We start from the raw sequence: 14,498 nt of genomic DNA on the forward strand, positions 1-14,498 counted from the left end.
CCAACCCCCCTGCCATGGGCAGTCGCACCTGCCACTACCCCAGGTTGCTCCAAGCCCCATACAACCTGGCCTTGAACACTTCCAGGGATGGGGCAGCCACAACTTCTCTGTGCCATGGCCTCACCACCCTCAATGTAAGAAATTTCTTTCTTGTGTTCCAATCTAAATCTCCCTTCTTTCAGTTTAAAAGTCCTACATCTGATCCTGTTGTTACAGGCCGTGATAAAAAGCCTCTTTCCATCTTTCTTATAAGCCCCCTTTAAGTTTTGAAAGGTCACCCCAGACCTTTCTCTTTTCCAGGATGAAAAACCCCAACCTGCGTAGGAGAGGTGCTCCAGCCCTCTGACTATTTTCACACCCTGTCCTTGGACTCAATTTAACAGGTCCACGACTTTCTTGTCTGGGGACCCCAGAGCTGAACACTCAAGGTGTACTCAAGGTGGAGTCTCACGAGGGCAGGGTAGATGAGGAGAATCACCTCCTCGACCAGCTGGTCATGCTGCTTTTGATGCAGCCCAGGACACAGCTGACTCTCTGGGCTGTAAGTGCGCACTGCTGGGTCATTTCCTATTTTTTTGTCCATCAATATCTCCCAGTCCTCCTTTAGAGGGCTGTTCTCAATCCATTCACACCCCAATTTACTGGGCTGGGAGAAAAGTTACAATACAGGCAGCCGAGACAAAGCAGGACCTGCTAGAGCGTTACCCAGCTGCTCTGGGGGAGAAAAAAAATTTTAAAAAGGTAGGAAGAATGTTGGGAGAGAGGGATTTCCCTGCTTTTATCATTCTCCATGTCTCTGCAGTGTTAACGTACTCTCAGAGCAGTCAGCAACAATATTTTGCCATTGCAACGTGAAGAAAATAGGTCTGACAACCATCAAGCATGCAAAGAGGTTTCACTGCCATAGAAACACAATTTAAAATACTCTCTGTAGTTGAATCTAAATGGTAGGTTATGGAATTTGAGACAGACTGAACTGCTGAATATGTGACCTACACTTAAAGTATTTGCTTACAGGAGCATTCATGTTTTGTACTTGTTGAAACCTCTCTTCTGACAGTAGTCACTAGCCCTATAATCTTCTTAGTTTTGGTGAAACTGAGACCACCCTCCTTAAAAGGCTTTAACTCCCAAAGTATCTGACAACACCATGCTTGAGCATCACAGTATCTGGATTTTTGCCGTCTGTTGGTACCTCTGCTTGGCTAGAGGGGGAAAAGCAATTCCCACCAGACAATGCAAGAATTCTCTGATGGCAGCTGAGTGGGGGTGGATGATTAAAAGAGGAGGCTGGGCGGGGAGGTGCGGATGTGTGTGATCCGAGGATGTCGTTGGGAGCACAGATGCACCTGGCATCTGTACCAGTAAGGGGTTACAGCTGTTGCCTTTCCCTTGCCGAGCTCTCTCAGTGCATTTTCTGCAGTAAATTGCTGCCTGTGGTGTTAAATTCCATTAATACTGCATAGAGACCCTAAGAATTGATTGGAAATTATTTCTTGATGTTTTTTTTCCCATGCTTGTTTGCCCATGCTTGAGAGCAGCTGGAGCAAAAGTCTTCTGGGGAGGCTTTTGTCAGATGTTGGCTTTTAGTTATTCTTAGCTGAGGTGCTTTCCAATATGTACAGCCATTTTAGGCTGTGCCATACCTAGTAACAAAAGCTTAAAATCCTAATTTCAAAGCTCATTTCAGCTCTTTCCCTTGAATCTGGATGAGTGACCGGATGGTATTTGGTGGCTGCAATAAGGAGAGCTGGAAATGCAGCTAGGAGTCAGTTGATATTTTGCTTTGCTCAAACATAAAAGACAGAGGAAAAAGGGAAGGGGAACCAACAGAAGTGAGAATGGCCTGCTGCAAGCTCCAAGTACTGGACCTTGCACTGCATAGCATAGGTTTGGAGAGCAAAATACCAAGGAGGAAGTCTGGTTTTCTCATTAAACTATGGCACTGTGCCTTGTTCATTTTCCTGGCTTGACCACTGACTCCTAGTGTGGTCCCAAATAAATAATTTCACCTTTTTGTGCTTCAAAACAGGATAGTAAGACACCCACTAAGTGGCTACCTTGGAAGCTTCAAGCAGAAGTTAAAAAGTGACCAATATATTCACGAGATCATCTTGAACTGTTTTACAGGAGTGGTACAGCTGGTTCTGTCTTTTATCTGCAAATGAAAATAAATAAGAAGTTTGCCCCTGAAAATTAGAAATTAAGCCTTCAGTCCAAGCACTGACTTTATTGTGCCCATATATGTGCTGCTTCAATCTATCACTGTATTAAGCATTTTAGGTTTCAGGCTGGCCTGTGTCTCGCAAGCCAAGATACACTCAGCCTCCTGACACCTTCTTGCAAGTGTTGCAGTAATTTAATAGACTGGAAGTTATTTATGAACGCTGAGAAGGGTCTATCCCCTTATGTATGTGTCCCTCGTAGTCTGACATCTTGATTTCTTTATGTCATCTTATTAAAAAAACCCCAGCCTTTGGGGCACATGAATAAATGACACAGATATGCATCATCGGAACAGATGCTCAGTATTGAGGGTGATTTATTTTAATTAGTCAAATGTCATTTGAAGAGTTTTTACTTTGTAGCTGCTTTGATTGCTGTGTGTGGAGCTGCTGCCGTTGCAGGATCTCACGTAACTCTCCCCTTTTCTCTCCCACGCCCGCCCGTGGGTGCCAGGCGGAATGGAGTCGGGTGTCACGCTGGCTGATGTCTGGTGTTACATGTCCTTGCTCGATAACTGGAACCTCGTGTCCCGCATGACAGTCCCAAGGTGTCGACATAACAGTCTGGTGTACGATGGGAAAATTTATACCATTGGAGGGGTCGGTGTGGCAGGCAACGTTGACCATGTGGAAAGGTAAAAAAAAAAAAAAAAACCACAACTGAAAAAAAGAACCAAAAACAAATCACATGTTGTTTGCTGGAGCTTTTCCTTCATGCTATGCTAAAGGACACATGTTTGCCTTTTAAAGGACACATCAAATGGACTGTATGTGTTAAAACAAGCTTTTATAACAGCTAAGAAAGTAGGAAAGTAGGCAGGATTAGATTTCATTTAAAAGCTTCAGTGGAAAGCATTGTTTCAAAACCAAAGAGGAAAGTTGCCAGCTTCTCACTTTGCTCAGGGGAGGGAAGAGAGGAATTAAGCTTCTTTGGACATTTTTCCAGGTTATACAATGAACTAATAAACTCCCTTTGAATTTAGTATTGATGAAAGTGTTTACAGACCACAATAGTACTTTTTAAAATCTTTTAATCCAAAAAAAGCAACAGCAAAGTAAGTTTCTTGTATGTGTTTTCCTAGTGTAGCATCTCAACTTTGACCTGGCTGGAAGATCCTCCCTTTGGTGGTCTTGGCCTGGGGCTGGGACCTGCCAAGTTCAGAGTAAAACAACCAATAATAAATGGAAACAGTTTTGAATTCCTGGCTGAACAAAGATGGGAGAGAATGGAAATTTCTCTTTTCAAGTAGACTCCAGATGTAATTTTTTTCACATGGAACTTAAAAAAACAGGAAGGAGCAAAAGTGAAACAAAAATATTTCACTAAGTAAAATTCCAAAACCAGCTGATTTCTTGTCACCCATGGCATTCAATAAAGCCTTAGATTTTATATCTATATCAATTTTTCATTAAAAAAATAGAATTCACTTTGAAATTCAGTTTATGAGAATATTCTATTCCAAAAATATCAATACAGTCTTAGCCTTCCCCAAACACTTAATTGGGAAACATATTTGGGAAATGTTTTTCCTAACTGAATGTGGCAACCAAAAATATTTTGGGTCAGTTTAAATGCTGAATTTGAATACTTCTTCAGTAACATTTTGAAGCAGGCATTTTCCAGAAAAAGTTGCTCTGACAGGCAAGACAAATAGGGATAGGTCATTAGGAAGAATTTCAGAGGAAGAAAAAAACAACACATTTTTCAAAAGGTTGGGAGCTGGTGTTGGTGGTGATGCTATCAGCCATCAGGGAAATGCAGACAGCAAAGAATGAATGATAAATCATAACAATGAACACAACGTGTGAACACTGCTCCCCTCCTTCACCTAGAATTTAAGGTGGGCATTGCCCACGGGACTTGCTTTGAAGCAAATCTCATCCTTTTCAGCAGATTTATTTCTGGTATCTGAAGGTATTCATCCCATGATTTAAGTCAGAAAATTTTTAACTAGCAGAACTGTTTTTGTGAACACAGGAAGAAGAGAGCCCAGGAAAGAGACACTGTTTCATTCCATCTCGTGATAAAGATGAACAGCAAAAGAATGCTATTGAGAAATCTTGATAGTTGTCATTGATTAAATTATCTCTTTTCAGTTTTCCTTGGGCCTGATTTCTGCTATTCTGATTCTCATGGTCACTCTTTATTAAAGCATCCAAAATGCCAAAATGCTGGTCAGCTGAATGAACCCTGAATCAAGCAGAGTCCCTCCCGCTCCCTCCCTCTCATGTCAGTCACCCCAGCCCTCACCACAGATGACATTGCAGCCTGCAAAGTCACACTCAGGCCCTCGGCGGCCCCTGCTTGGCTCAGTGAGAGCAGCAGTGCTGGTTCTCCATTGTACCAAGCCCACCAGGAGACCTGGATGTGGGAAAGGAGCAGATTTCCTCCCTATCATTTCAGTGCACACTGTCTCAGCCACAATAAGGATGTCTTGTCATGGGGATTTGCTAAACCCGTGGTTATAATTAATCTGCTGTTGTCTGTAGAGTGGCTTGTGAGACAGAGCTGTGGAAAAAGTGCAACATGGCCTCCTTTGGGCTATGCCAGGAAATGAGAGAAGTTTGGGGATGTTTCCTTTTTTATACTTCATATTAAAACGACAGTAGGGGGTGACAGAAGTGAAGCATAGCATGGCTGAAGCTGTGTTTTAGGAAGGATGTTTCAGGGTCTGCTGTCAGAAATGCAGGTGAGGGACGGCTGACTCTCCCAGCAGTGCTTAACAAAGTCAGGCCTTTTCACACAAAAGCACTTACCATTTGGACAAGGCAGGATTCAGGAATTTAAATTGCTGTACCTATTTTTGCAAGCAGTGAGGATTTCTGAATTTGGATTGCAGCTTTGGAAACAAACATATTAAAATACAAACTAAAATTACTTTAATTGCTGAGTTGGCTGCTGTGTTACAAGCAGTGAATGCCCACTTTTTGCCTCTGCTTTTCTTCTCTCCCCTCCTCTAGAGCTACAAGAAACCAACTTTGTCCCACCATATTTCTGTGTGGATTGCACATTCCTCTTTCAAATACTGTGTTGGTTTGGATGGGACAGTGTGATGCAATCACTCAGTAAGGGGGTAAACCTCTCTGTCGTTCCAGCCGGTCATATAAAAGCACTACATTAAAGTAATGTGGCATGGTCATATGCTCCATGTCAAGTGATGCCAAAAATTACGTTTACCTCTAAAGTTATCACTCCTCCCCTCAGTGTGGAATTGCAGACACACACTTCTGGGTTTGGGGTAGTTTTTCACCTCCTAGAAGGCCTCTGAGATTGCAGCCTTCTTATCCCGCCAGATGGAGGTGCAGGGGCTTATCCAGGCCTGACACACAATGCTGTCCTGGGCTGTGCCACCAGTGTGAAGGGCAAGGCACCGAACATCCTCCCTCACTGGACCACCTACCACCTCCCCTGGTGCACATGCAGCTTATCTTTCCCAACCACATTTTGCTTTCTGCTTGCTCAGTCAGCCCAAGCGTGACCATGCCCAGCTTTGGCCAGGTTCTGACGTGTGTCTGCTGGCATCGTGAAGAGCATGTCTCCACTCCAGAGTGACTTATCCTGACCTCACCAGTGAGCAGACCCAGAGAATGATGCCTACAGGGTGTCTCACCACAGTGGGTATTCAAAGACAGAGGACATAGCATTTTCTCCCAGTTCCTTTCTTGTTCTCCATATGTTTTTCATGGAATTATTTTAATATTTCATCCTAAATGGTTAAAATCTTACAAATACATTTTTTACAGCATCTTGCTTTTTAAAAGCAAATGTCAGACCACCTTAGCTATACATGATGCCACCTGCCTACACTTAATACATGTGCTGCACCATTACAAAGCCTTAAAGCAAGTAGGGACCACTGGACTCGTAATGATTTATGGCATCAGGTCCTGTGTGCCTCTCTTCATGTTTTCGGTTGTGTCATTGACGCTGAAGGGTGCAGCTTCACCCAGAAACTCTGGTGCCACTTAAAACTGCGGGTGTTTTCCCATCAAATTCAACAGGGCTGGATTCTTTATCCTTTATCTGCCATTTGTCTGTAAGGTGACAGCAAAAATTCCGTCTCAATGGATAATATGGGACCATCAATCACAAACAGATGAATAGAGTCATTCGTTACTCATCTTAAAATAATATGCATGTGCCAGAGGGGCTGAGTTATAAGTCCATTTTTGTGGCTGTGCATGGGTATATGTTCAGGGAAAGTTATGTTTTTGCAATGAGTGTTTAGGGAAATAACAGCATGGCTGCAGTTCTCCATCAAGCCCCTCTGGCAAGGTTCTGTGTGACAGGAAGCAAGTCATTAGGTGTTAGGCAAGAAGGTATTACACTTTCTGTCTTCTGCTGAGATATGAGTTGAGTTGGGAGCTGGTGAAATGAAGTGGATCCACGAACTAGGTCTTTAGATAATGGATGGGCCCTGTAATATATGCAATTTAAGAGCCGAGAAGGCTGCGTATGCTGACAAGACAATGTATGTGACTGGAAGTGTGGAAATGTGGGTGCTTTGTGGTTATTATATGTTTGAAGGACAGAAGAAGATGAATCCCCTTGACCTGACAGCACTTTTGCAATAAGGTTGTCTAAAATTGGGAGATTACTTTTGTTGGCAGTGCATATGTTGAAGACAGTCTAAAAAAATCAGTGTAAAGAATAAGCTTTATACATTTTAGAAACTGGTTCAGAACCTACCGTTTTACTGAGATATGATCATGTAGGAATTAGGGGTTCTCCCCCAAGGAAGGTGGACATTTCTTCACCAGGATTGCCATGCACTGGAACAGGCTGTGCAGGGGAGCGTTGAAGTCACCATCCCTGAAGGTATTTAGAAGTCATGTAGATGTGGCGCTGAGGGACATGGTTTAGTGGTGGGCTTGGCAGTGCTGTGTAAATGGTTGGACTCAATGATTTTAAAAGATCTTATCTAGATGAAAGAAAATCAAATATATTGCCTGGTCTTAGGATAGTTTCTTAAGCCTGTCAGAAGAAAAGAAAAAAGGCAAAAAATAGTAATTCTTTGTTTTGATTTTAAATATGTGAATCACCTGAAGAGCAGTTCAATATGACACTGTACTGCTTTAGTTTAAATAGAAGCTTTCCTGCAAATAGAATTAAATAATTATAACTGAAGGATTTCTTGCAGACTGACAGAAATGGTTAGTGTTAAGCAGCTGACCATGATGTAAGGATCTTATAATGTGAATAAATGAAGATACACATATGACTGTTTAACTTAGAAGGAGAGAAATTAAGAGACTGAGGAGGAAAAAAAATACTGTTTTCAGGTACTGAAGAGATCAAAAGTCAAGAAGGCAGTGAAGCGAGTGGCACAGCTTGAAATGAAGGGTTTTCTGCTGTTAATACTGAGGTGGTAGAGAAAGAGCAAGGAAGGAGGAGTTGAACGAAATGAATGAAGGACAGGGAAGACCAGTCCCACAGATTAAATCCTAAGAGTGAAGAGTTGTGGAAACTAGCAAGGTTTTATTTCTGCATGTGCTCTCTTCAAGCATGAGCTGTATCTTCTGCTGGGTTCAGATCATTTGTTGTATCATGAGTATATAAATTATACATATGCATATATTATACATATACATACATTCTATATATAGATAATGTACATATACACATATATAAGAGATCTAAAAACATATAAGGTATGTGTGAATAATACATAAATCAGCAGGTAGTGAGTGCACAAGGGTCAGATGAGATCCCTGTGCTCAGTGCAAGTGACACATGAATGACAGGTGGGGACACGTGTCCTGCAGGGCTGGGGACCAGCAGGTTGCTGGGGCAGAGGAAGGAGCATGAGGGCAAGTGTGTAAAACCACACATGAGTCCATAGCATGCAAGGGCTGCAGACCAGGAGTCAGTCCTGTGAAAGGAGATGTCCTTGAAGATTCAAGTTCAGCAAATTGGTTGGGCTCAGTAGGCCCACAGCCAAGGACAAGCATGGGCACACCAGGAGGGAGCAGTGGAGGAGAGGGAAGAAAAACCTTTGCTTGGCTTGAAGCCAGCTCACATTATGTCTCCATCTACGGCTCCAAACAGGGGATTCTAATGCAAAGCTTGACTAATGGAAAGAGATCAAAGTGATTATTCTTTGAATCAGTTTCCTCCCTGATGGCCCTTGAGCAGGGCTGGTGTGACAGGCAGCCAGGAGCCCCATGAGCACCAGTGGCCGTGGTGTAATGGCAGTGCCAGAGATGACACAACAGATGGAAAAACCCTAGGGCAGGGAGGTAAAGCAGGTGTCAGTATTTTCTGTCCTGGGAGGTTACAAAGGTTCACCTTCATTCATTTCTAAACCAATTTCGATAATCTGGTGCAAATCCTTCTGTGAACACATTAAGAGCTGACTTGAGATAGACCAAAATGATGGAAACCTGCCTTGCAGAGACTTAAGGAGCTTAGACTACTTAGTTTATCCCATAGAAGGTAAAGAGTTGACTTTATTATTTTCTGCACATCCATATGTGAAAGAGAGAGATTTGATAAGCAGACAGATTTATAATCCAACAGGGAAAAAGAAACAAATCTTTCTGATGGGTGGAAACTGAAGCAAAACAGACTAGAAATCAAGTTACCTATTTTGAAAGGAAGGAGTGAACTGGAGGAATAAATTCCCAGGGGATGGAGGGACTTGGTGGACAGCTCTCAGGAAGCCTTGAAGGCATCAATTTCTCCTCTTCAGCCTCAGGACTAAGCCCATGTTAGGTAGACAAGAACTTGCTTCCACCTACTTTATGGTTCTCTGATTTTTTAAACCAAATGACCTTCAAGAAAATGGGGGTGGGGGGGTTTAAACTTCACCACATGCACCTGTATCCAGTAGATTTTCAGCCTTTGGCTTTCAGCAGATGAAGTGGAACTTGTCATTTTTGGTTTCTCAGTGGCAGATGAAGGACAGTAGGAGAAAGAACAGTCAGCTCTGTCATTGCAGAGCATAAACAGAGAGCAGTGGAAGTGGGTTAAAAATGGGGTCTGAGGGACCTGAGGCCTCAGTAGGGAAATTCATCCAGAAAAAGGATGACTGTTTTTTCAATTTGAACCTTTCCACAGTATTCCTATAGATGCAGGCCTCAGCCACACCCAGCCCCCAGCATACATGAAGGGTATAACCCCTTCTTCCCAAAAATATATTGGGACAACCAGAAAGTCGTTGCTCTTGTCTTGGGAGCTGAAGTGTGCCAGGTACTTCTGCCAGCAACAGGGAAGGGACTTGGCTGCTCACTACCCCCATCTCAGACCACTTTGACTTCCCAAAAATGTTCCTGGTGCTAAATCAGAGTAGATGGTGTGAGACAAAATATATCAGTTGACAAGTGGAATGGTCCTAAAGGAGGAACAAGAGAAAGAACACTAGGTCAGTTCTCAGCTCTGTTGTTTTTCCCATTATATACCCAATTATAACCAATTTTTTTGACAAGACATCAAGAATTAAATTATCAATTACTGCAGTAGCTAAGTTAGCAAAGTATGTCCCAAAAGCAATGTGTGAAACTTTATATTATGTGAGGTTTTTTTGCATATCTGCTCGGGTGGATGTGAGTGCTGTTCCCTCTGAGTGCTGTGGGTGAATGCAGGAGATGCAGCATGTGGTGACTTACCTGGAGGAGCTGCTTGTGCAGTCAAAATGCATCTACAGGCTCAGGTTTGGTACAAGAATCAGCCCAGTAAAGGTGTGTCACTGTGAATGCTCCCAGCACCATGTTGTTTAATCTTGTTGTATTTCTTCCCTTTGATCTGTTGTTGTAGATGAATTTAATTTCTCTGTAACTAATTTAGAGCATCATACAAGGCAGCTCTCCATGCTCATTATAAGGGACCTTCCTAATTTTTTTTTTAGTTAAAGTTTGCCACCCTCTTGCTTTTGCTTCAGTTTTATGAGTGTGATAATTACTTTCAGTTATATTACTAGGAAACTCATTAGTGCATTTTTATTAAGCACATTATTTTCTGCTGTTTATGCCATTTTTATAATTCCTCACTTTTATTTTCCCCAGATTTGAGCAGTGAAAATTTGAGGGACATGTTACAGAGGGAGAATTCCCTTATTGCCAAATCATATTTTGCAGATGGGTTCATGTTCATCAATTCATTTCATGTTTGCATATTGCATATCACTGCCTTTAAGAGCAAAAGCCCTGAAAGGGTGGTGAGGGCTTCTGTTCTGACAGTCAACAGCTCTGAAAAATCACTATGCAGAAACTCCTGTTTGACTGCATCTGTCATTACATGGAAATACAGAAACCTAAAAATCACATTATTCTCCACTGTCTCGAATACTCATTTTAGCACAGCTATTTGGATCTCTGCCACATTATCTTTAAAAAAAAGGGATGCCTGTACTTGTGATGTTGTCTAAAATGACTCTTCATCCATGGATTGTTAACTGTATATCCCTTATGGTCAATGACAATTAAATCAGATACTGATGACCTTAAAACTAATTTAGCACTTCCATGCATACTGTTTTCTGTTTGATTCATGTCAAATACAAATGCAATGGTGGAATCTTACTCCAGCATTAACAGCTGCAGCATCCTGAAATGAAGCAAAGTTGCTTGGTTTGCACAATGAAAATTAAATACACAATGAAAATTAAATGGAAACAACTTATTCTGGCACAAAATGAGAGTTGCTGGTCAGTTAACTAGAGTAAAAGGAGCCATCATGTTGCATTATATTGCAGGTGAGATGTGTTCCACAAGCTGAACAACTGAAGTATATTAACAGTTGCCTGCCCACAGTCACTATTGGATACCTCTGCACTGATTAGCAAGAATAATCTCATTGTATACTCATTAAAAGAAATTAATCAGTGGAAATCATCTCAACAAAGATGTCCTGAATTTCTGCACCTTGGACTATAATGAGATTTGAGAGGCATATACAGAAAACAGAACCAGCTTTCTCTGGGCTTCTATCCATGTTTTGAAACCTTAGAGAAAAGCATTCATTACACCATTTACCAAGTGGCTGAATTTGCAAGATGTTAAAAAAAATACATTTTCCACCTCTGCTTTTCTTCTGCTTGCCAAGCTGCCTTTCTGTGCCTGTGTTTGCTGCCCAGTGCTGCTCACCTCAGCTCACTGCGCCTGCTGTCGTCCCCAGGTACGACACCATCACCAACCAGTGGGAGACGATCGCCCCCCTGCCCAAGGCCGTGCACTCGGCCGCGGCCACCGTGTGTGGGGGCAAGATCTACGTCTTCGGAGGGGTGAACGAGGCCGGCCGAGCCGCGGGGGTCTTGCAGTCCTACATCCCTCAGACCAACTCGTGGAGTTTCATAGAGTCCCCGATGATTGGTAAGCTGTGTGTGGTGTCAGAGCAAATCTCTGTGCTACAGGTATCTGAATGCCTTTGCAGAAAGCAAAGGAGTTGTGGGGTAGGAGGGGATATCCCTATAACACATTGGCAGGAATGCATAGATATTATACCAGAGAAGCAATTATCTGGATTTCCGCTGAAGGCAATTGTCACTCATTAATACAGACTAGTTACCAGCTAGAAGTGATTAGTTCAAAGCAGAGGAGAGAGGAGAAGAGAAACCAGTTCCTAAGTATGAACAATTAGCCATTTTAGATTTAAAAAATCTCCAAGTGCAGTTAAAATTCATGCTGGCATCATGTGTTGTCCTATGTGAGCTCAAGTAGTGGATTATCACTCATGGGTTTGTTAAAATGCTGCCTGTCCCGTGGGAAGTGACAGACATTCTGAACTGGGATTTATCAGTGATGTCCACAGGCATATGTGCTTCAGAGGCTGACAGCTTCAAGATGTAGTTTATTAAAACTGTGTTTATTAGTTTATGAAGCCCTTGAGCTCACCAAACATAAAGAGGAAGATGAGAAACCAGGTTTTCCAATGTACCAGCCAATGTCAGAGGTGGTGACTTCCTTCCAAAATTAGAACAGCACTCAGAAGTTTGCAGCTTACTTGCTTTCTGTGGCGATTTGCACCCTGAGTGTTTAGGGTGCTTTTGGCAATGAGGTTTAGCGCTCAGCCAGGCGAGGATGCTCCTGCAGGCAACAGCTGACCCGGGTCATCTGCTCTGCACTGGGCTCTGCCAGCCTTCGGTCTGGCTGCACCTAAGTGGCCAAAGAAACAACTCCCACGCAGTCATTGCAGAGAAGCTGCTTTCAGAGTGGTTTGCCTTCACCTCCTAGTTCAGAGAATCATACAGTTGTTTGGGACCTCTAAAGGTCATGTAACCCAAGCAATAACCAAGGACATCTTTCACTAATTCAGTTTGCTCAGAGACCTGTCCAACTTGACCTCAAAGTTTCCAGGGATGAGCCATCTACTGCCTGTCTGGGAAACCTGTTCTAGTGTTTCATCATTTGTGTTGAAACTGTGACTTCATTTTTAAAAAATCATCTTCTCATTACTGAGCCTTGGAGCAATAGGAGTAGCAAGTAAGTAATCATAGAAGGACAGCTGTAAGGTGTTCAGGTAAGGCCTAAGCATAATCAGAAACTTAGAATGAGCTGTTTTTTCCTTGCACCTTGTTACAATGATTGTTGCAGGACCCACTTTTGCTGTGGGTCCTGGTAGATCAGGACACGAGGAGCTGGCGCTCCGTGGCCGCAGCCTCCCCTGCCCAGACCGCGGGGCCACAGCTGATCCCGCGTGCGGCCTGACACAACATGACAGGCGCAGGATGCGGCATGGAGCGCCCAGCGGGAGGGCGTTAGCCGGCCAAAGGCACGTTCATGTAAGACAGCAGCACAAACAACCCCACTGCCCGGCTTTCCCATCACGTGGCTACAGCTATTGCTGCTCCTTTAATCCACTGACTGACAGTGTGAGGTTTTCCTGGCCTTGCAGCATACTGCAAAAAGGAGTGCATTATGCAAAGTTCTATTCCTCTTCCTTACCATAGTAGTTCAAGTGTCACAGGAGCTAAGGAATCATCCCCTGTGCTCGTTAGGGTCTAGCAAGCGTCAGCACCATGTGTACTTAAAAAAAACATCTTAACCATCCAGAGTTGTGTTCATCACCCATAGTTTTAATAGAGTTGTACTATTATTTCTTAATAGTACAAGAGTACATTAAAGATTCTCATGAAGTTAAAAGATGGTATTTATGTTTTCTTGGTGTAAGCAAAGTTCATTCGTTAAGCTGAAGGCATAAAATATATGATAAAACAAGGAGTTCTTTGTTGGGTAATATATAACGTAAATTTACTTGCAAATAACTTAAAATAACACGAAGTCTGAAAAATGGCACCACCATGGAGAATGTCTGGGAATGTGAACTGGTGTAATGCCTGATCTTCACTACAAGGCAGTGGTAATTCTGGAAATATATTTTAATTTCTCCAGCTCTACAGAAACCATAGTGTCACCAGTATTTTTAAAGTATCCCCCCCAAGAACTAGATGCAGTGCCAGGTACAGTACAGACTAAAGGAAAGAGGAAGTAGAAGGAGCCTTTTGCAAAATGGAGCTGGGATCAATTCTGACATGATCACTGCCAGGGTGCCTCTGACAGTCTCAGAGCCTTTTTGTGTTGATTTGTGAATTCCTAAAGTGTACCTCTGAGCTAAGGCAACTGAGATGTCTGATGGTGAGTTCTTACAAACTCAGCCCAGAGATCAGTGAAACCTGTTTGACCTCAGATAGGACAACAGTTTATTTAAAAATGTCTCAAGCGTGCTCAGATATGCAACAGTAGCTGCGGGTATTGAAAGCAGCCAAGGTCTGTGGAGATTTTTAGACCAGTAGTACCTGTCTCAGTCCACTGTGGTATTTTATGATAGTGAATTGAATGCACCATAGTACATGTTTGAACCCAAAAGGTCCATCTCTTTCAAAGCATCACATGCCAGCCTAACCCAAGGCAACACTGGTATCAATCATGGCTCATGTTTTGTCTAGTCTGAGTGGAAATCTGAGTGAAGCAGGCTGGACACTGACATCCTGCCTGTGCAGAGGAAATACAGACTGGAGACTGATAGCAAGTCCACACATCTCAGCCCTTGCTCTTCTGCCTGGAATTCTAGGAATATGCATTGAATTCTAGTAATAGGCAGTGAGTTCCCATTTATTCTGTATGCTTCAGCTGTCAGGAGGTGTTGGGACATGGATGCCTGTGAGCAGTAGGTATGACACCAGGCTCACTGACACGCTGCATGCGGATGCTGTGGAAGCCTTTGGGCGAGTGTTGGTCACACACATCCACATTTGGGGAGGAGAAGGCCTTACTCAATACCCCATCCTCTGCCCCGTGTCATTCCTTCCCACCTTGGAGTGGGCAGATGTTCCTGCA

At 43.0% G+C, this 14,498-nt stretch overlaps 1 protein-coding gene across 2 annotated transcripts in view; it reads left to right on the forward strand.

Moving 5' to 3' along the window:
* Positions 1–14,498, forward strand: part of KLHL29 (kelch like family member 29) — a 392,570-nt gene that overhangs the window by 358,782 nt on the left and 19,290 nt on the right. For both annotated transcript variants that reach the window (XM_053937487.1, XM_053937488.1), the window contains 2 exons: positions 2,680–2,860; positions 11,341–11,534. In XM_053937487.1, coding sequence (XP_053793462.1) covers positions 2,680–2,860; positions 11,341–11,534 — 375 coding nt within the window. The remainder of the gene's footprint in view (positions 1–2,679; positions 2,861–11,340; positions 11,535–14,498) is intronic.

The sequence above is a fragment of the Vidua chalybeata genome, chromosome 3 (assembly GCF_026979565.1).
Source record: "Vidua chalybeata isolate OUT-0048 chromosome 3, bVidCha1 merged haplotype, whole genome shotgun sequence".
Taxonomy (NCBI): domain Eukaryota; kingdom Metazoa; phylum Chordata; class Aves; order Passeriformes; family Viduidae; genus Vidua; species Vidua chalybeata.